The 22737-nt window shown below is 43.7% G+C and overlaps 1 protein-coding gene across 1 annotated transcript in view; it reads left to right on the top strand.

Annotated features, from left to right (window-relative positions):
- Positions 1-22737, top strand: part of cacna1ba (calcium channel, voltage-dependent, N type, alpha 1B subunit, a) — a 266901-nt gene that overhangs the window by 112985 nt on the left and 131179 nt on the right. The window contains exons 10-17 of the mRNA XM_030725575.1: positions 12440-12520; positions 15066-15293; positions 16689-16801; positions 16967-17079; positions 17159-17290; positions 20088-20160; positions 20242-20359; positions 20461-20528. Of these exons, the coding sequence (XP_030581435.1) occupies positions 12440-12520; positions 15066-15293; positions 16689-16801; positions 16967-17079; positions 17159-17290; positions 20088-20160; positions 20242-20359; positions 20461-20528 (926 nt within the window). The remainder of the gene's footprint in view (positions 1-12439; positions 12521-15065; positions 15294-16688; positions 16802-16966; positions 17080-17158; positions 17291-20087; positions 20161-20241; positions 20360-20460; positions 20529-22737) is intronic.

Raw genomic sequence — 22737 nt, 5'->3', positions numbered from 1 at the left:
GGCTCTCCCACCTCAGCTGTAGATCTCTGCAGTTCATCCAGAGTGATAATGGGCCTCTTGGCTGCATCTCTGATCAGTCTTCTCCTTGTTTGAGATGAAAATTTAGAGGGACTGCCCAGTCTTGGTAGATTTGCAGTGGTCTGATACTCCTTCCATTTCAATATGATTGCTTGCACAGTGCTCCTTGAGATGTTTAAAGCTTGGGAAATCTTTTTGTATCCAAATCCGGCTTTGAACTTCTCCACAACAGTATCTCAGACCTGCCTGGTGTGTTCCTTGGTCTTCATGATGCTCTCTACGCTTTGAACAGAACCCTGAGACTATCACAGAGCAGGTGCATTTATACAGAGACTTGATTACACACAGGTGGATTCTATTTATCATCATCAGTCATTTGGGACAACATTGGATCATTCAGAGATCCTCACTGAACTTTTGGAGTGAGTTTGCTGCACTGAAAGTAAAGGGGCCGAATAATATTGCACTCCCCACTTTTCAATTTTTTATTTGTTAAAAAAGTTTGACACATCCAATAAATGTCATTCCACTTCACAATTGTGTCCCAGATATAAAATTAAAATTTTATATCTTTATGTTTGAAGCCTGAAATGTGGCAAAAGGTTGAAAAGTACAAGGGGGCCGAATACTTTCGCAAGGCACTGTAGATCTTCTGTGTTGTGCTATCCACTTATGCTGAGGTTGTTTGGTTCCCTTGATGCATAATTCAAGGCAATCTTCTTGGCGTTTACAAACAAACAGCATGTAACTTGGCAGACTACAGGAACCACCTGATATTCAGCCCCAGATGCATATAGAGCAGGATTACACCTAAAAGCCTGTGCAAATTAATTATCTTTTCAGGGCCACAAAGCTAATAAAACCCTTCAGAAGGCACAGTCAGCTGCTAAACTAACAGGTGAGACAACCTAATTTCACCATCGATGTGTTGAAGACTAACATTGCATCTAGAAAAGAAAATCTTTCAACAGGTGATTGAATTCACTGAGAAAGCTCATCTAGCACAAAATGAAAAGTAAAAAACACTGAAACAGCGAAAGTCTTCTTGCTGTGAACCAGAAACATTGCCATACTATGAATGGTGACCTCAACGGTTGGCAGAGAGATGGATGCCAGACTCACTTTGAGGATGTGGACAAGTAATTGAAGAATATATCAATAGACAACTCACTCAAGCAGAGAAAGACATCTTCACAAAAGGCTTGAACTTTGCAAATCCTGCTAGTGAAACTAATTATAGCCATAGTATCAGCAATCTGAAAATAACACCATTGCATATGCAGAAGCAGAGTAACTACTGATGAAAGTTTCAGCCTACCTCAAGAATGCAAAGACCCCAACAACTAACATCAGCACTGAGGTAAAAACAGTTACATCTTCATCCTTCCAGCAGACAAGAGTAGGTGCTTAGCATTTTTGTAAACCAGACAGACTATCCAAATTATGTCTCTACTTAGTGACAGGTTTGAGCCCTTGAAATGAGATCTAGATAATGGTTACAGGGTAAGTGTCGCAAATAGTCTGAAGCAGTAAGAAAAAAACATCACATTTGACCAGAGAGATGTCATTATGGAGGCCGGCTTCCAGCAGATGTTATGTCTCTTTATATTTGTGTCCTTATTACCAAAGCAGAAAGTGGAGGTAGTTTATAAGAAATTACAAGATGACCCAACCCTTCACAACCACCCTCAGCACCAACTGAGAAACTGTGTCTTCAATCTATATATTTCACATACAAGGGCCATTACCACAGGCAGAAACATGGGTGCACCATGGGTTCTGTAACAAAGGGCTGACCCTAGATCAGCCTTCAATTGCACCGGAACCCAGCTGATGAGGGAGCGCTGCGCTGCGCAGCATTGTGTGAGCTGTAGCATTGTCGGGAGGAGAAAAAGAGTGGCTGGAGAGTGCTAGTATTGTGATCGCTATTGTTTGGACCTGTGTGATTGTAGGTAGTTTCTGGCTTGACATTAATCCCTGTGTGCGTTCAATAACAAGTGAGTATTCGTCCAAGTACTCTGTGTAGCTGTAGTAAGTGTTCGCATTTGTAATTAGTTAATAATCGCCTTATCGCGGCTGCATTTTTTACCGCGAGTGCAACATAGTTTGTGTAATGGCGGACCTAGCTGTCCAGATAGCGATCACAAGTCATGTGAATATTTGTATATTTGTCAGTACTATTATTATTATTCCTGTGTCTTTGTTGTTGGAATGTATAGAGATGGCCTTGTTCCAGCTGTTCTAGTTACATGTATGGAGGCTAAAGCTGTTAATTCATTTAAGCTACACCATGCTAACCATGACTAGGCTGAATTATGCTACAAGCTAAGCTGCATGTGTGAGCTTATGTATTGTGGTGATGAGAACTTATCAGTCCATGGCTAGTTATGTTTATATTTCTGTTTCTTTCAGAACCACACACACCCACAACACTCATACGATATTATCCTGTTGTATCATTCCATCAATCCCACAATAAATCTTCAGTGACAAAGCTCTGGACTGTGCATTCTAATCGATGCCCCTCAGTGGCCACCTCTACAGCTGAACTCAGTCAGTTAGCGAATGTCCCACAGAACATTTGGAGGCCCCAGCGAGGATCCTTTTATTGTGGTTACTGAGGATTGCCAGAGATGTCCCAAGACCAGCAAACACATTATTATGCAGCGGGTGCCCGCCCACGACGCATGACGCGGCAACCAGCCTGGATGGAAGAATATGTAGTCTCCCTCCCAGAACAACAAGTGGCCTTCAGCCCCCCGGATGCAGCTTACCTGTCCCCCGCGTCAGCCACCCTGTCGTAGCCTGAAAGGAACACCGGAGAGACCCGCCAGGATGACGCCTCTCGCCTCTTTACCAGTCGAGTATGCTGATTCGGATGCTCAGCTTGGAGCAGGCACAAACCATTGGCATGTGTCGGATGAGGCAGACCCCCTTTTCCAGAGCATGCCTATTACACCACAGCCAAAGCAGGATTCAGGAGCTACACCAGAAGTCCTTAATGCTCTTCACCAACTGATGGAGGAGAATCAGAGAAGGCAAAGGCAGATGCTGCAACTGCAGCGGCGACTTGACGAGAGAGCATCACCGGTCCCGCAACCACACATGGTCTCGCTTACCCCTTCTCAGCAAATAGAGCAGGCAGCTTACCTGCTACAACCCATTGCAGCAGCATGATGGCATGGACCAGATCCCACCACTGCCTCCACCTCCACCAGCAACAGCTGGAGATATGCCACCTCCGGGAGGTGACGGCATCTGGCCAAAGCCACCACCTCCAGTAACAGATGACCCACTGCCACCCTCTGGGGCCAGATGTGATTACAGAACTCACAGAGCTGCTGAGGGACTTAAAGACAAAGCAACAGGGGCCACACCCAGAGCCACACCCCGTACCAAAGCCACGAACCCCTGACTACTGCCAGCCTCACGTACCAGCAGAGAGGGAGTCAGACTTCGGCATCCATCAGCGTGAGTTAGTCTACCGTGGTCCAAAACCCACTATCCCTCTATTTACTAAAGGGGACCCGAGGGAATTTGCCAGGCTCAAGGTTGCCTTGGAGAATCTGTTGCCAGAGGACGCCACAGAGCGCTTCAAGTACCAGATTCTTGTCGACCACTTGAAGTATGAGGAGGCCCTTCTCATCGCAGATTCGTACACAAGCTCCTCCTATCCTTACACAGAGACAATGGCAAGCCTTATTGAGCATTACGGGCAGCCACAACCAACTTGCTCTCAAAAGGATTGCAGACCTGATGGAAGCCCCAAGTGTGGCACGGGGTGATGTCAGTGGCTTCAAGCGGTTTGCACTGAAAGTCAGAGCATTAGTGGGCATGCTGGATCAGCTGGGGGGACAGTGGACAGACAGAGCTCCGCTGCGGATCCCATGTCACCCGACTCCTCTCCAAGCTGTCTCCAGACATGCGGGCAGAATTCAAGAGGTTCTTGTATCCCATGCGCATCACCATCCCCAGCCTCCTGCACTTCTCTGACTGGCTCAACTATGAGCTGAAGATCCAGGAGACAGTGTATGAGTCCCTGCATCGCGAGGACAAGAACAGCGTGGGGTCCAAGCCCGAGCGACGTCGTGATAGCAAAGGGGGAAAGAGCATCAGTGTTCTGCTTGCTGCTGATCAGCCCGAGAGTACCCCCACGGCAGCAAAGCTACCTGCTGGAGCCCAGTGAGCCAATAGAATGGCGTACTGCCCCTATTGCAACAATAATCAGCACTTTCTTGACCAATGTGCTAACTTTTCACAGCTCACAGTGGACCAGAGAACAGCGTGGATCAAGACGAACAGGAGATGCTGGCAATGCGGTCGCCTGCACCAAGCTGCTCAGTGCCGTCTGAAGATGCTGTGTGAGAAATGCAAAGGGAGACACCTGCAAGCATTGCATGAGGTGAATGCCAAGCCTCAAACGGAGAACACTGCGTGCCTTGTTAGCACAACCAATGAAATCCTATACCTTGATCGGCGATCAGGATGCAACCAAGTACTGCTGAAGGTCAGCAAGGTGCTGCTACGCAACGGTCCCCTGGCCATTGAGAACTATGCCATCCTTGACGATGGATCCGAGCGGACCATAATCCTCCCGGAGGCAACACAAAGGCTCAAACTGAGAGGTAAAGCCGAAGACCTGGCTCTTCGGACCGTGCGGCAGGACCTTCAAGTGATACACGGCGCCGCAGTGTCGTTCTCCCTCTCACCCGCTGATCAGCCAAAAAGGTCCTTCAAGATAAACAGAGCATTCACAGCGGACCAACTGGGACTGGTGGAGCACACCCACCCTGTGAAGCCCTTCAGAGAAGGCATAAACACTTACGAGGCCTTCCCCTCCAAGCATTGAACAGGGTGCGCCCTCTACTGCTAATCGGATCTGACTACACTCATCTCATCACACCTGTGGAGCAGGTGCGCCTGGGTCCTCCAGGAGCTCCAGCTGCAGGGAAGACACGGCTTGGCTGGACCCTGCAGGGGCCAACCAAGCACATCAAGCAGCAGTCCATCACACAGCAGTGTCTGCATCTCTCCACTCTCTCCCCGACGGCTGAGCTCCTTCACAGTGTGGAGAGACTGTGGCAATTAGATATCCTTCCCTACAAGAATGAGCGGCTAGTCACACGTTCCAGGCAGGACCAGGACGCTGTCCACCTGCTAGAGACAAAGACTGTTCGCATCAATGTCGACGGTATCCAGCGCTACGCCACTCCCCTTCTCAGAGTGAAGGACATGCCACAACTTAAAGAACCTAAGGAGACAGTACTAGCCAGTCTCCGCAGCACAGAGAGACGCCTGCGGAGAGACCCTGACAAAGCCGTGGCATATTGTGCGGAGATAGACAAGCTGGAGAAAGCCGGTTATGCCGTGAAGGTGCCAGAAGAGGAGCTGGAAGGGGCAGCTGAATCCTGGTTCATCCCACACCACATGGTAACCCATAACGGGAAGAACCGGATCATGTTTAACTGCTCCTATGTGTACAAGGGAGACAATCTTAATGAGCTGCTGTTGCCAGGCCCCCCGCTGAGTGCAAGCTTATTAGGAGTCCTCCTGCGCTTCAGGGAACACACAGTCGCGGTCAGCAGCGATATCCAAGGTATTTTTCATCAGGTGAGGTTGTTTCCTGAGGACAAGCCATTGCTCCGCTTCCTGTGGCGAAACCTGAAGACAGAGGAACCACCCAGCATGTATGTATGGGAAGTCCTTCCATTTGGCACAACCTGCAGCCCCTGTTGTGCCACATTTGCACTACAGAAGCACGTGTTCGACCACAGCCAGCCAGGCGAGGATGTCCGCGTATCCATAGAGCGGTCATTCTATGTAGACAACTGCCTGCAGAGCTTCTGCTCTGTTGAAGAAGCCCAACACCTGGTTGACAAGCTCAAGGCATTGCTAGCGATGGGTGGATTTGTGCTGCGCCAGTGGGCCAGCAACATGCCTGCGGTCATCAGTCACCTCCCAAAGGAAGCCAGATCGGAGAGCAATGAGCTGTGGCTCACGGAGTCCGACACCGACCCTCAAGAACTGGCCCTGGGGCTTCGCTGGCTCTGTAGCTCGGACACCATGGGGTACAAGTACCAGATACCGGATCACCCCACACCTACTCTGCGGAACATCTATAGAGTCCTCGCCCGTCTGTATGACCCTCTGGGCTTTATTGTCCCTTTCACGACACGGGCCAAAGTCTTATGGGCTCGACACACGGGGAGCGACGTCGCTCGCTCTCCATTCATTTCCTATGGAGCTTGTGCGATGAGGCGACAATCGCTTGCCCTCCTCCAGCTAAGCGACCGGCGACGTTCGTGCATGTGAAATTTCAAGCTCGTACACGTAGACGTGCACACGCGACCAGGCGACGCGACACAACAAAGTTGGAAAATGTTCTACTTTTGTCGCTGTCGCGTGGCACTAAACCAATCAGCAAGAGTTTCATTGACTGACCAATGAGCGAAGAGTATGCTACACACTGCAGTCTGCAACCACTTTCAGCAGGAAGGAAAGCATCGTTTTAGCTGGGTTTGACTTTCCTATATTATATGACACTTCAGGCAGTGATTATCGAGTTAAACATAAAAGGCAGCCATATGAGAACGTGTTGGTGTAACACTAACGTTAAACAGACGGATAGAGAGGACTTTTGTGCTAATATAGGATGAACGCGAGGTTGTCTTTTTCTTTTGTAGAGGAGACTTAACAGCAAGATTTCTGTCAGTTCCAATAAAATCTTCAGACTCCTCATCTTTATTGCCGTGTCTGACACGGACTGCTTTGAAAATGTCTAAATCCCTCCAGTTTCATAACCAATCACATTTCTTGGAGACGAGTGACGTAAGAGCGCGATTCGCAAAGCTGCCGTCGCTATCGCGTCCCGTGTGTTCGGTTTCACCCCAGTGGCGATGCGACCCATTCGTCGCTGTCGTTTGTCGCTCCCCGTGTGTCGAGCCCATAAGTACAGCGGTTGTGGGACAAACACAGAGTGTGGGAAGACCCCTCCCTACCTGATGATGTGCTGCAACCCTGGTTGGCATGGGAGGAGGAATTGCAGGATCTCTCCCAGATTTCACTGCCCCGCTGTTACGTCAGCCCAGGAATGGACAGCCCCCGCTGTCATCGAGACCTGCACATCTTCGCAGATGCTTCAGAGAAAGCCTATGGCTCAGTAGCTTATTTGCGAGCAGAGAGCCTAGATGGCTATGTGGAAGTGGCTTTCCTGTCAGCGAGGTCTAGAGTTGCACCAAAGAAACAGCTGTCAATGCCGAGACTTGAACTGTGTGCCGCACTAACTGCTGCTCAGTTAGCCTCACTGCTGCAGAGAGAGCTGACTGGGCCCATCCGCAACATCATTCTATGGACTGACTCCACTACAGTCCTCACATGGCTCAAGTCTGACTCCTGTCGATACAAGGTATTTATCGGCACCCGAGTTGCCGAAATCCAGGAGCCCAGGCCTGGAGGTATGTGGACTCAGCCAACAACCCAGCTGACGACATCACTCGGGGGAAGACGCTGCTAGAGCTGGCCAGTGACAGCAGGTGGAGGCATGGGCCAGCCTTCCTGCAACAGGTAACAAACCTTTGGCCGGCACAGCCTGCGGCTGTAGTAGGAGAGGCCGAGGATGTGGCGGAGCTGCGAAGGCCAACTGTCTGCTGCCTCATTACATCAGTAACAACCTCACTGGGGCCTGATACTGATCAGTGCTCCTCCTTTGGGGAATTGACTGACGCTGTAGCTCGAGCCCTGCATGGGGCAGCTGCAGACCAGGCATGTCTGTCTGCCGAAGACTACAGGGAAGCTGAGAGAGAGGTGCATAGAAGGGACCAGCAGGACAGTTTCCCTGAGGAACTGGACCTACTGAGGGCTGGCAAGCCAGTGCCAGCCACCAGTAGGCTCCGCTGTCTTGCCCCAGAGTATGATGAGACAATGCAGCTGATTCGTGTTGGAGGGCGTCTTCGCCGCAGTGACCAGCTGGACCTAGATGCCATCCACCCAGTGGTCCTAGACCCCCGGCACAGAGTGTCCCAGCTCCTCATCCATGATACCGACAGGAGCCTGCACCATCCTGGAGCAGAACGGTTGTTTGCAGAGCTACGTCACAAATATTGGATTCTGCAGGGGCGCGAAGCAGTCAAGCGGCATCAGCGTTCCTGCCCTGATTGTCAGAGGTGGAGGGCTAATCCATCTGTGCCAAGAATGGCCGACCTGCCACTGGCGAGACTGCGGCTAATGAAACCCCCCTTCTTCTCCACAGGTGTGGACTGTTTTGGGCCCTTGACAGTGCAGGTGGGCCGTCGTCATGAGAAAAGATGGGGCATTCTGTTTAAGTGCCTAACAACACGAGCCGTGCACTTAGATGTCCTGTCTGGACTCGACACCGACTCCTTCCTTATGGCTCTTTGCAGAGGAAAACCGGCTGAGCTCTTGTCGGACCAGGGGACAAATTTTCGCGGAGGGGAACAAGAGCTGAAAGATGCTTTCAAGGCAATGCACCCCACCCTCCAGGATCATCTGGCCAAATACCAGATCCAGTTCCAGTTCATCCCACCAAATGCACCACACTTCGGGGGCATATGGGAAAGAGAAGTAAGGTCAGTGAAGGCTGCCTTGTACGCCACCATCCGGCCTCAGCCTATCCCAGAGGAAGTCCTCCAGACAGTGCTAATTGAGATTGAGGGGATTTTAAACTCCAAACCTCTCGGCTATGTCTCCACAGATGTGGCTGATGTGGATCCTGTGACCCCCAATCTCCTCCTCATGGGGCGGCCGGACCTATCACTGCCACAGGCAGTCTACACTGACACAGAAATGCTTAGCCGCCGCTGCTGGAGACACACCCAGGTGTTGTCAGACCAGTTCTGGACCCACTTCATCCGCCACTACCTTTCTACTCTTCAGCCACGCTCCAAGTGGCACAAAGATACCTCCCAACAGAAACTAGGAACCATCGTGATGGTAGTGGATCCCCAGCTCCCTCGGGCCCTGTGGCCACTTGGCCGGGTCACAGAGGTCATCCCAGGGACAGATGGAAGAGTCAGGACAGCTGTGGTCCAGGTCAAGGACAAGACCTATACGAGGCCTGTGGCGCACCTCATCGCCCTCCCAGACATCCCAGACATGGACCCGATCAGCCCTTTGTCAAGTGACAAATTTGATAGTACAAATTTGGGGCGGCTGTAACAAAGGGCTGACCCTAGATCAGCCTTCAATTGCACCGGAAACCCAGCTGATGAGGGAGCGCTGCGCTGCGCAGCATTGTGTGAGCTGTAGAATTGTCGGGAGGAGAAGAAGAGTGGCTGGAGAGTGCTAGTATTGTGATCGCTATTGTTTGGACCTGTGTGATTGTAGGTAGTTTCTGGCTTGACATTAATCCCTGTGTGCGTTCAATAACAAGTGAGTATTCGTCCAAGTACTCTGTGTAGCTGTAGTAAGTGTTCGCATTTGTAATTAGTTAATAATCGCCTTATCGGCGGCTGCATTTTTTACCGCGAGTGCAACATAGTTTGTGTAATGGCGGACCTAGCTGTCCAGATAGCGATCACAAGTCATGTGAATATTGTATATTTGTCAGTACTATTATTATTATTCCTGTGTCTTTGTTTGTTGGAATGTATAGAGATGGCCTTGTTCCAGCTGTTCTAGTTACATGTATGACGGCTAAAGCTGTTAATTCATTTAAGCTACACCATGCTAACCATGACTAGGCTGAATTATGCTACAAGCTAAGCTGCATGTGTGAGCTTATGTATTGTGGTGATGAGAACTTATCAGTCCATGGCTAGTTATGTTTATATTTCTGTTTCTTTCAGAACCACACACACCCACACACTCATAGCGATATTATCCTGTTGTATCATTCCATCAATCCCACAATAAATCTTCAGTGACAAAGCTCTGGACTGTGCATTCTAATCGATGCCCCTCAGTGGCCACCTCTACAGCTGAACTCAGTCAGTTAGCGAATGTCCCACAGAACAGGTTCCCTAGTTTCACCTTTTGGTTAACCTGTATATGGAGGAAGTGGAGAAGAGAGCTCTGTTAGCCTGTTGTGGTACATTACCCAACCATTAGTTCAGGTAGAGTACTGTGCAAAGGTCTTGAGCCACAGAGCTAGACTTGTCTTTTTTTGAGTGGATGAACAGTATCTTAGTCATGTCCTTAAGAAACTAGAAAAAAAAATCCAGCAAAGACCTGGCACAGTACCTGAGAGAGGCAGCTGGCTCTTCAGTTGATCCATCTATTGTTCACCGACCCCAGATCAGAAATAGTCTTAGAGTGGAGTGGAAGAAGACCTGTGTGTTACAGCCATGTTTGCAGCCACACAAGTCTTCTTTAGTCTTCTTAATGAAAGGGCAATTGTCAATAAGCCATTCTTAAAGAAGGTAAATAGGAATAAAAGGATAAAGTATGCAAATTACAATAACTGGACTGAAAATCTATAGAAACAGGTCTTATGGAGTCCTGAAACAAAATGTGAAACTTTTTGGTTCAAATTGTTATCAGTATTTATGGAGGAGGTCAGTAGAGAGGTTCAACAGTGAGTGTCTATGAACATTTGTAAACCTCTGTCAGAGTGGAGACATCTGGACACTCTGTCATGGTTTGGTGCTACATTTCAGCCAGTAGTTTTGGGGTTCGGGTAAAAATTGATGGTATCATGAACAAAAGTACTGCCAGATTTTGATCCACCATGCAGAGAACTGGCAGAAACAGGAGAAAGATTGTGGGTTCTGTTGCTTACTTGGAGTGCCAGAGGGAATGTTCCGAGGAGAGGGCCACTGGTTAGTTTGCAGCTGATGTGGAGGCTGTCTGAGAGTGTACAGGCAGACGGGTTGGCAAGGTTAGTATTCCAGTTAGGCTTTACAGAGACAGCAGGCCAGCTTGAGGCTGTTGGAGAGTGAGCAGGCAGGTGAATTGACTGTGTAGTATTCCCGTGAAGATTTGCAGAGGCAGCAGACCAGCAGCAGGCAGGTAAGTGTTCAGGTGAGGAACCCACACTTCAACCAGGAGAGATTTTCAGGAAGTTATATAGGAGTTAGAACAGGGAAACAACAAGTTTGCAGGAGTAACTGAGAGGAGCCTGATTTAGGTAGACAATCTGATGGAGACTGGGTGCTGAAGCTGGTGCTCCTCCTCATGAGGGTGAGGAGGCGCAGGTAGTCTGGCTGAAGCATGGGAGGTCCACAGGGGTGTAGAAATGTCTTTTTAACCCATCCTGAACTCACAGAAAGTTAGAGCCTCTAAACAAAACAAAACCAGTACCAGACTATGACAGGGTGCGTTGAACTATAAAGGTGGTCATAGCAAATATCGATTTCAAAGCTTGTTAGAATTGTACAAACTATGTTTTGCCTTGTATACTGTATTTACATGTATGCTTGTATGCTTCACTCAATTAACACTCTTAGACTGTAAAATTACCATTGGTAATTAAGGATATTTGAAAGTTGATTGTGCACCCTAAGTCAGTACTTAAAGTTTGACTCTCATCATCCACTGGAGCACAAAATGGGTGTCATCGGGACACAACAACACAGAGTAAACACCATCCTCTACATACACAGCAGCCAGGGAAACAAAAGAACATCATATCAAAAACTCCCTGAATAAATGTTGTTATCCCAGCTGGGAATTTGTCAAAGCTGGAAACATGTCATAAGAATGATCCAGGTCGTCTAGGAGAAAAGAAATCAACTGCTGCCAAAGCAAAAACTATTGGTGACCCCTAATTTGTCAGGAGTATTGGAACAGCCGAGACATATTTTTTTTTCTCAAAACACAACATCACTGGGGCTTTCAAACCCCGAAATACACTATGCCAAGAATTGGTACACACCAAGGAGGAACTTGGAGGAACCCCAACACAAACAGAGTAATCCAGTGTACATAAGTGCCAAGAGGATTACTGTGAATTATACATTGAGGAAACCAAACAATTTCTGACCAAGCGGATGGGACAACACAGAAGAACAACTTATCAGGCCAGGATTTTGCTGTCTGTTTACACCTACAGGCAGGTGACCATTCTTTCAATGATCAAGATTTGCAACATCCTGGACAGGGAGGAATGCTAGTTGAGCAGGGAGTGAATGACCATCGCTGAACCAAGGAGGAGACCGAAGAGCACCACTTTCATCATTTTACAATGCTGTGATCCTGATCATGACAGTTTGCATATTAACGATCATGAAACTGAGCTTGCGGCTTGTGAGTGATGAAACATTTTTCCCCACTGAAAATGCTGTGTGTCCAGATAAACAGAATCAACATTCTGGGATTTCCTTACCTGGATCAATGAGACGTGTCAAGACAGAACAGCTGAAAGTTTGTGAATTCTGACTGGCATGGGGCAGGGGGGGGCAAGATCAAAGTATACTTTCTGACTTCTTCATATAGTGATTTATATTTTTCCTTGATGTATTTGCAGTGCTGAAACGGACCAGGAAGTGTAAGAATGACCTCATCAATGCAGAGGAAGGGGAGGACCATTTTACTGACATCTCATCTGTTGGTGAGGACAATAGCTTAGATAACTGACAGTTTCATATGTTGACGGCAACAACACATTGTCCACAATGCAAAGATCTACACCAGTCAGCCACAACATTAAAACCACTGACAGATTAGGTGATTAATATTGATCATTAGTTAAATGCAATATTGTGCTGAGAGACTGTGGGTCCTGGCCTTATGTGGATGTTATTTTGAAATGTACCACCTACCCAAACAGCTGTCTGAACAATTAGAGACAGTTTTTCCATCTGTAATTGTTTCAGATAGTTTTGCTGTCACCTTCAGGGAGTAGTGTGACTTTAGTCAGACAGCAGTTCCTAAACACAGTGGCCTCCAGCAGGACAATACAGCCCACCAAATCGCACATATTGCACAATAATGACCTAAGGGAAAGAACAAAAAGCCAAAGGCATTGAGTTAGCCTCCAAATTCCCCACGTCACCTGGGAGACACACCAGAACAAGCCTGATCTGGAGACCCATAGAATCCCCGAGGTCAAGCTATCAGACACTAGAAGAGATCACTACTGGCCTGTGCCCTCATGAATCAGCGGTGTATGTTGATAAAAAAAAAGGACCAACCAAGATTAACTAGATAATTTCACTATTGGTGCTTATAGCTTTATACAGTATTGAAAAATTTAACTACATAAAAATTTGTATTTTACAGAGCCTGAAAAATCAAGCATCAGTCAGGCTCAGCTGCATTGGCTCAGTGTAACGGATACTTGAAAAAGAATGAACTTTAATATTCACAAACATCAGTCAGGACAAGCCGTTATAGAAATGCTGTTAATTTGAATGCAGAAAGACAGTTGTAGTTAATGTCACATAAAACATCATGAAAGATAAAAAAGATGTCATTGTGTATCCAGGCTTTATCGGTCTTCAAAAGGGCTTACAATGTCTTAATGCCACATTTACCAATAAAAGGCCTCAAAATTTTGTTTGGTTAGGTCTTTGCTTTGAGTCAAGGCACCATATGCACACACTACAGCTGTTTTAGCGTCATTTGCACATTTAGAATTGCACTGCAACTGTTTCATCTGTTTTTGGTACAGGCCAGAAATCGTTGTCAAATTCATAAGGTTTATTTATAGACTGTAGCAGCAGAGCACCAAACCAAAATTAACCTTGTACATACAATGATTTGATACATTACACTTCTCAGACTAAAAATATAAATAAAATTGCTATTTTAATGGCTGTAGCTTATGTCTAAAACTTTTTAAAAAATTCATAGGCCTGGCAGGGTACTAGTGATTGAGACAATCATTAGGAAAACAGTGATAGTTTTTTTTTTTTTTTAATTATGAAACACTTAATCTCCATGAAACACTTTTACTTTACCTTACTCTTTAGTTTGAACTGAGGTGAATGTATTTTCATGAAAACAGCATATTTTGGCTTTTGAGGTGTATTTCCATCTTTGGCTTAAATTTAAAGGAGATAATAATAGAGTCTTAAAAAGTCATAAACATAGCTTTTTTTGTACCTCTAGACACCCTGTATACAGTATCAATAACAGCTAGATAGAGAGATAAATATAAAATGGGATAGTGTAGTCATTCAGGTGATACAGTATGAGTCAGAGGTCTGGATTAAAATAAAGCAGGAAATTAGTCTTCCTGTGCTAGTAATGAAATTCTAATGGAACCATTTTTCTCCTTCCCTTTTGTGTCCAGTCCCACTTGACATTTGGGTTAATTTAGGTTAATAAGATTTAATATAGCAGAGGCTAAAAGGGAACAGGAAGAATGGTTAAGACTATAGCATTGTGATCTAAAAGAGCTAAGGGTTCCACTTTGGTTATTTCACACTTTAAACTTGTTATAATATGAAAAAGCTTCCACAGAGCATAAGAAATGAAAAAAGTCTGGTCCAAATTTTATGAGTTACAACCTCAAAAGTATGGTCGCCTCTGATTTGAACATAAGAGCGTGGTATAGTTAAAGATGTTCAGATGATTGGAGAAACCAGCTGCTGGCATAAAGTCTCAGCAGGTCTGCTGTATAGTCAGGAGCCGGGCCATGGCCAAGCCTCTACATGTTATTAATGAAATTGTAAAATGAATTTTGAATGTTCTTGGAGGCCAGTGAAAGGCAACAAGAACAGGGGTGATGTGCAAGCTCTGCTAGTTGCTGCAGTTGAAGACAGGCTTGGAAGGACTGAGAGATACACATGAAAAGTGAGTTACAATAAACAAGACAGTGTCTCTGAACATTTGACTGGTACTGTATATGAAGAAAACATAATTAGACCAAGGATTGAGTCATGAGGGATCCCACATATGACGGGGCACTGATGAGGACATGTAGTTATTATCCTGAAATGTCTGTCAGATAAGTATAATGAGAATCATTTGAGAGCAGTGCAAGAAATACCAATGCAGTTCTGTAATCTGTCAATAAGAATGGCACGATCAGTCTTGTCCTGATTTACTTTAAGATACATGGCTCTACGCTCTACGCAAACAGAATTTTGATTTGGAAAGACCACCTCCTTTTTAGACATGGTAACTTTATTGCAATTTTGTGCGTTTTGTTCCAACTGCCCCCCCAGGGTCACCATTCGCTCGTGTCAGTGTGAAGAGCAAGAATGAGAGTCTGTCTTACTTCAGGAGGAAAGAGAAGAGGATTCGCTTTACCATCCGGCGTCTGGTCAAATCCCAGAGTTTTTACTGGACTGTGTTATGTCTGGTTGGCCTAAACACACTGTGTGTGGCTATAGTACACTATGACCAGCCTGAATGGCTTACCTATGCACTATGTGAGTACCAACAGTTGTATTCATTGTAAATAATTGTCATGTAGGCCAGCATGTATTGGCTGACTTGTAGGGTGTCAAAATTAATTGTTTTAATTAATTGTTAGTTACTTTTTATTTGATATAAAAATGATTCACATACCAGTGCATGCATGGCTTTATTATTTTAGTTTTGTTGTGATAGGTTTGTGACAGTATATTCAATGATGCTCTCTTCTTGAAGAAATGGAGAGTTTCAAAGACACAATCAAACCATCCAGATGATCAAGATCAGGTTGTAGCAGTGTCGCCATAAAGTAATTCTGACTGTGTCAGTCAAAATGAAAAAGTAAAAAGTTATGGCATTCTTTATCATCTAAAGCAGATAGGTTACAGTTATTACTCCCATCTTACCAATAATATTATAATGAATCAATCTTACATACATGAAGATATTACCAAGCAAATATCTTCACTGTAGGTTTTAACTATGTTCAAATATAATTAAAAAGATAATTCCAAATTATTTTCAGCCTGCTGCAATTTCCCATTAATGCAACTAGTCTGGTGCTGTGAATAATACTAACTTTGCACTTTCCATGTCCTTGTAGACACAAGAACATAGAGAGCAAAAAGTTGCAAAGAATGACACAAAACAGAATTTAAACAGTTATCAGGGCAAAAAGCACGAGCAAACTCCAAAAGATTACTGCATAACTAACTAACTGGGTCACTGTAGTTTTTCTTCTCAATGTGTACCATTCTGTTACATTATATTTTAAGTGTTTATCATAAATCAATTGTGAATGAAGTTGCCACTTCTACAAGTTAAGCTCTAGTCTTGCAAACAACTTACAAGCATGAGCTACAGTCTGGTGAGCATGATTTCTTTGAACCCTGTATGGTGCTAGTGGAGCTTTGAGGCTCCATTGAACTGGATTCAACATCTGCAGATCCTCATTCTACCCCCTCACTTGTATTAAAATTGAGATTTAAGGTATCCTATTATAATGCCAATTGTCATATGATGCCTGTGAGATCACCTTGCTTGCATACAAAATTGCTTTGCACTCACCTGCCTTCTTTGTAGGCACTACTCTAATTCCTCATAACTGTCTACTCTCTGCTGACAATAAAATAAAACACTGTGGTGTCCTGTCAGAAAAAAGCTGCAGCAACACATGTGCAAACATATATTATTCAAGTAGAGTTTTATATTACACAAACATCCTTATGAGCAAACATACATCTCACACACTCCGTTGTGTGAGAATACAGCAGTTATCCCTCAGAAAATAGCCTCTTTCTGTATTATACTTACTGTGAGCACAGCTGCTGTAGAAATGTGGAATACCAGCAGGGAGGCTTGCTTTTCCCTGAGGCTTTTTTGAGTGCGTTTCCTTATTTTCTTCTGGACAGACCTCGCTGAGTTTGTATTCTTGGGCCTGTTCCTCGTGGAGATGTCTATGAAAATGTATGGCCTTGGACCCCAGAACTACTTTCACTCCTCATTCAATTGTTTTGACTTTGGGGTGAGTTGTCCTTTTCAGCTGGGAGTTTAGTCAGTTTGCTGTGTATATTAGAGTTTGATGCATTTATAGAGAAACTAGCATGATTCAGAATGAGTACTCCAAAAAAGAAATGTGTCCAATTATTGAAAAAAAAAATTATCATAATTTATCATACTGTGTTCACAGGTGATCATTGGCAGCATTTTTGAGGTGGTCTGGGCTGCCATGAAGCCTGGGGCCTCATTTGGAATCAGTGTCCTGCGAGCACTGAGACTGCTCCGGATCTTCAAAGTCACTAAGTGAGTAATCATAAATGTCCGTCTGTGTTCTGGGAAACTTGGTTAGACTATGTATTCATACTGGTGTGTCTTTGTGTAGGTACTGGAACTCTCTGAGGAACCTGGTGGTATCCTTGCTCAACTCCATGAAGTCCATCATCAGCCTGCTGTTCTTACTCTTCCTCTTTATTGTGGTCTTTGCTCTGCTGGGCATGCAGCTCTTTGGTGGCCAGTGAGTAAATTGTTTTTGCCAGTGTTATTTATTGTGATACAGCTAATGACAGGTCTCTCAGGGCAAGATTTATAAAAGCAACAATGACAATTAGTGAATCACTAACAGTGAGCAAATCTTTGAAAACAGGTACAACCAGTTCATTTCAACAATGACAAGTGTAATCTACCAAGAGCAGAGCAAATTAGCAGGTCACAGAAAAGCATTAAGTGATGCCTACTGTGTTAATTATTTAAATGCTGTGGGTATTTATTAAAGTCAAAGGAAAGAAACTAACAGCCACATGTGAGCAACAAACAGTTTAGCATTACTGTTAGATCCACACATTATTTTAAGACAACAGGACAAAATACATGGCAGAAATACTCTGCACGGCGAACATGTTGATTCGAGAGGTACAAGTGTTCATGCCCAGATTCCGGGTTACTCAATGGCCTGTGTGGTCCAGGCCCACTGCCAGGACTACATAGCTATGTCGGCAGCTCTGTCTTGGCCTCTGGACTGTCCTACTGTCTCCTCAATTTCATCCAGTGTTAGCATAGTGGAGGACAGTGCCAGTGTATGCAAGGGTGAGTATAATTACGGATATATCAGAAACACGGTCCCATGGGAGAACCATCCCAGTGGCCAGTGGGATCCCTCTTAGAGTAGCATTCACATCAATTTACTTGATCTGTAACTTGTGCTGATTAGAACAGACGATTCCTCAGTGGTCTCATACAGGGCCGGCCTGAGGCATAGGTGACAAATGTGGCTGCATAAGGCCATCTGACCACCAGGGGGCCCCCAAACTCACCTATATCTTTCATCCATCCATCCATTTTCTTCCACTCATTTTTGGACTTCGTGGTCTTCGTGGGCTCAGAAGGACGCAACCCCTGAATTTGGACACAGCTACTTTGTAATTTTTCATCTGCCACCAGGCACAGAAACATCTGCACCCCGTCATTGGCATAGACATACATATGTAGAAGCTACATCAAGTGGGTTGGCCTGTTGCTCTGATAGGCACCAAAAATAACGTAACTTTCTCTTATAATTGTAAATGTTAAATACTCCACATATGTTAGGGTATAGGCATCAAATCAACAAATGTATTTTCTAATGTTTTTATGAGTGTTTACAGCTACCGATATTTGTAACACTGTTACTGTGATGATAAATGTTTACAATAACCAGATTCAGTAAATCCGATGTACCAGGATACACCTCAGACTGTCCAGGAGCTCAGTGATGTTCCGGTCCAGATCTGGGAGGAGATCCCCCATGACACCATCTATGCCCCAACATTATCAGGAATGCATACAAGTGCTTGGGGAGCATACAAACTGCACTGACATCGTCAAAATTAACTAGCCTACTGCATCAATAAATTTTTTGCATTCTTCTTTCTTGATGCTTTTCCAGGCTTTCAGTTGTTTGTTTTGGGGGGGGTTACTCCCTTCAGTCTCCACTTTAGCAGGTAAAATGCATGTTTCTTATAGGGTTTAAGTCTGAAGATTTACTAGGCCAATCTAAAACCTTCCACTTCTTGCCACTGATGAACTCCTTTGTAGTTTTAGTGTTGTTTTTAGGTCCTTATCTTGCTGCAGGATGAAGGATCTCCAAATCAGTTTGAATGCCTCTTTCTTTAAATTGACAGACAAAATGTTTCTCTCTTCTGAGTTCAATGTACTGTTGCCATCATGCATGACATCATCACTGAAGATCAATGAATTAATGAGCCTGTCCCAGAAGAAGCCATGCAAGGCCAAACCAAGACATTACCGCAACTTTGTTTCACAAAAGAGCTTGGATGTTTGGGATCATGAGCAGATCCTTTCTTTCTCCAAACTTCACATTGATAAAGGTTTATCTTTATCAGTCCATAAAAATTCTTGGCCAATTCCTGCCTGGCCTTCCTACTCTTCTTGCTAATTAGTGGTATGCATATTCTGGTGAAGTCTGGTGACTTTTGTTCATGAAGTTGTTTGCGAACAGTAGATTGTGAAACTTTCACTCCTGCCTGCTGAAGGTTGTTGCTTTAACACTAGCACTAACAGTCGGTTGTAGCACTAACAGTCGCTTTAGTCTTTCTTTACATCACTTACAATGTTTTTGTTATGAACTGCTGTTGTTTTCCTTGGTCTACCTGTTTGACATTTGTTACTTAGTACACAGTTGATGACTTTCTTCTTCAGGACATTCCAAAAGGTTGTATTGGTTTTGGCCAATGTGTGTGCAATGGCTGTGATTGAGGGTCAGGTGAAAGGTGCTATCTTCTTAACTGTGCATCAGATCCAGAAGTAAATAACCTCTGGGACATTATGGGATGGAATGGATAATTGAGGAAAAATAACAGGAAAAAAAAAAGCTAAAATGTTGACGTTTTAAAACAAGTCTTGGTAGAATAAGATGACTTATGTGCTTTATGTGTTTGTCTTTTAATGAGACCCTGATTTAAGAAAAGTTCTGAATTTTAAGAAGACACTAAAGACATACTGTTGTGTTTCTAGCCACCTTTATCTTCATTCCCTACATTGGGGGAAAATGTATTTTCCCCCAATGTAGGGAATGTATTTAGGTCCCAGTTGACATTAGCACATCTCTTCCATTTGAGAGAATAAATAGTCAGGGATCATGAATGAGGTCGCGCAGCCTTAGATGACTCAAATGTAATGACATATATTGTGCTGGAATGTAACTGAGAGGACAATAAGCTGCTACATCCAGCAGGAGGGGGAGAGGGGTGAAGGGTATAGTATTAAGGCTTTGCAGCTTGATTACATTCAGAAACTGTTTGTTCATCTCCCTACAGGTTTAATTTTGATGAGGAAACACCGACAACCAACTTTGACACATTCCCAGCAGCTATTCTCACCGTCTTCCAGGTAAAGGTCAACGAAATCATGTTATTTTTTGGTAGTACCAATGAACTGGACTGAAAAAGCAGCCTCTGTCTCCCTTTACAGATCCTAACCGGGGAGGACTGGAATGCAGTCATGTATCATGGGATTGAATCCCAGGGGGGCGTGCATGGGGGAATGTTTTCCTCCATTTATTTCATTGTACTCACGCTCTTTGGAAATTGTATCCTTCCTCATTGATCCAGATAGATTCCCTTTGTTTGTTAAATATTGATTCTGTCTTAACTGATTTTTGATTGTTTTCCTGAGAACATATATAACCAGACACACTCCTCAACGTGTTCTTGGCCATTGCTGTTGATAATCTTGCAAATGCCCAGGAGCTCACTAAGGTACAATATTTCTTATATATTCTGTCAAGTCTTTCACCTTTAGTCATATCTTACATGGCCTTTATTTCATTTCTCTTAATCCTTTGAGGTCTAAGTCATCACTGGTGAAGACCAGAATTGTAACTCTAACCCAAGGTAATCAGAATATGTAATTTTTGTTATTATTATTTTTTTTAAAAAAATGGTAGGCTAGAGGGTTATCACTTATGATGACTTAGAGGTTTAAGACGCAGCACTGACAAGATTAGGCCTTCATAATGAATCCCCACTGGATGAAGGACTCAGTTAATTAACTCACTTTAGAAGCTGCTGACACCTCACCATAATAGAACTCTTGTAATCTTCTTTATTTAGCCCATAGGGTCAATTTATATCAATTCACCAAATAGTTCCAGCCTGACCATGTCTGATTTCCTTGAAAAAAAATCCAGGTTAATGATACAATTCTTAACAGAAAAACTGCAAAAGTTTTGCTTTCTACTAATATTATTTATTTTGATCATGAAAATATTTTTGTGATGAAGTTAGGCATTTTTCAAGCCTTTTCTGAACAGTGTTTTCTATGTAACCATTTTCAAGTAGCTATATCTAGAGAACTAAACTTAAGCTTAAGCTATATCATTTACATTTTGTAGGACTAATATCTGCTACTATGACTTCAGGAATTTGAAAAATTCAAATTTTTGTTTACAGGCAGCATCCATGGACTTAAAATGTATATTCTAATGATGGTAAAATTAACATACTTTGTTATAGAAGACTTTTTAATTTAAATTTTATTGAGCTTGTAGTTTGGATTCAGGGAACAGACAAATCCTCTGCTTTAAAATAAGGCTTAAAACTTTCCTTTTTGAAAAATTATAATTATACATTTAATTCATGGGCACCTTTCAAAACCCTCAACATCACCTTACATCAGTACAACTATTTAAAAATGTACATGTATACACAATTAAATGAGACTAAAATAAACAAAACCACAAAACAAAGCTATTAAATGCTGATTAAAGTAGTAATAGACAAATTACCATGTTATAAAGAAGGGAATACAAGTCTAAACACAACTAAAGGCTCTACGTCCCATGGTAGTCAGACGAGCAGATGGAATAGACAGAAGAGAAGCTGAAGAGGACTGCAGTGCCAGAGGGTATGTATCAAGAAGCTCAGACAAGTATGGAGGAACAAGATTATGAAAGGCTTTGAAAGAGAGATGGAGGATCTTGAAGTTAATCTTAACTAGAAGTTAGTGGAGCTGTTTAAGAACAGTTCAATTCAATTCAGTTTTATTTATATAGTGCAAAATCACAACAAACAGTTGCCTCAAGGTAAAGACCATACAATAATTACTTCTGTTATATGGTCCACTGAACATTTAACACCTGTTATGTTCAGTGGATCAGATTCTGGATATAATGTGGGCAGCTGAATTCTGAATGAACTGAAGTTTATGGAGAGCTTTATGAGATAGACTGTAGAGAAGAGAAGAAGAGAATGTGATAAGAAGATTGACAAGTGTGTAGTGTTTGGAGTAAATGAGGAACGAAGGTCGTTAATATTGTGAAGATAAAGTAGGCAGACCACGTAATATTTACATGTGATGAAAAACTATTAGATTTTAGAGCGTATACAATTGGTGCCAATAAGAATAAATTCAGTTTTATTACCATTAATTTTAAGAAAATTATGAGTAGTTATGAGTATGTAGTTGCACAGGTATGAGGTATGAGGAAAACAACGCAAGTGCACCATTGTTGATGCGAATAGAGGCTAATCTGTCATGGAAGATTGTATTGAAAGCTGCAGTAAGGTGAAGGAGAATGAGAATGGTCATGAATCCAGAATCGGCTGCAAGCAAAAGATCATTTGTAATTTTCACAAGAGCTGTTTCTGTACTATGGAATGAATGGAAGTCAGATTAAAACTGTTCATATAAATTTTACAAACTGTAACGCAAGTATTTTTTTTCAAGAATTTTGGAAAGGAATGGCAAATTTGAGATTTGTCTGAAATTATTCAAATTGTTGGGGTCTAAACAGAACCAGAAACAAGGGATGAATGTACAATATTAGTTGATAAGTGAGGCAAGAGATGGAAGGGAAAGTTTAACAAGTTAGTAGGCAATGGATCAAGCTGACATGTGGATGACTTTAATTTACTAATAATGAAAGATATTTGAATTATTGTAGGAAGATCAAAACAGGATAAAGAA

Source organism: Archocentrus centrarchus, unplaced genomic scaffold (genome assembly GCF_007364275.1).
Source record: "Archocentrus centrarchus isolate MPI-CPG fArcCen1 unplaced genomic scaffold, fArcCen1 scaffold_63_ctg1, whole genome shotgun sequence".
NCBI lineage: Eukaryota > Metazoa > Chordata > Actinopteri > Cichliformes > Cichlidae > Archocentrus > Archocentrus centrarchus.
The sequence above is the reverse complement of the archived record's forward strand: the minus strand, read 5'-3'. Positions and strand labels throughout refer to the sequence as shown.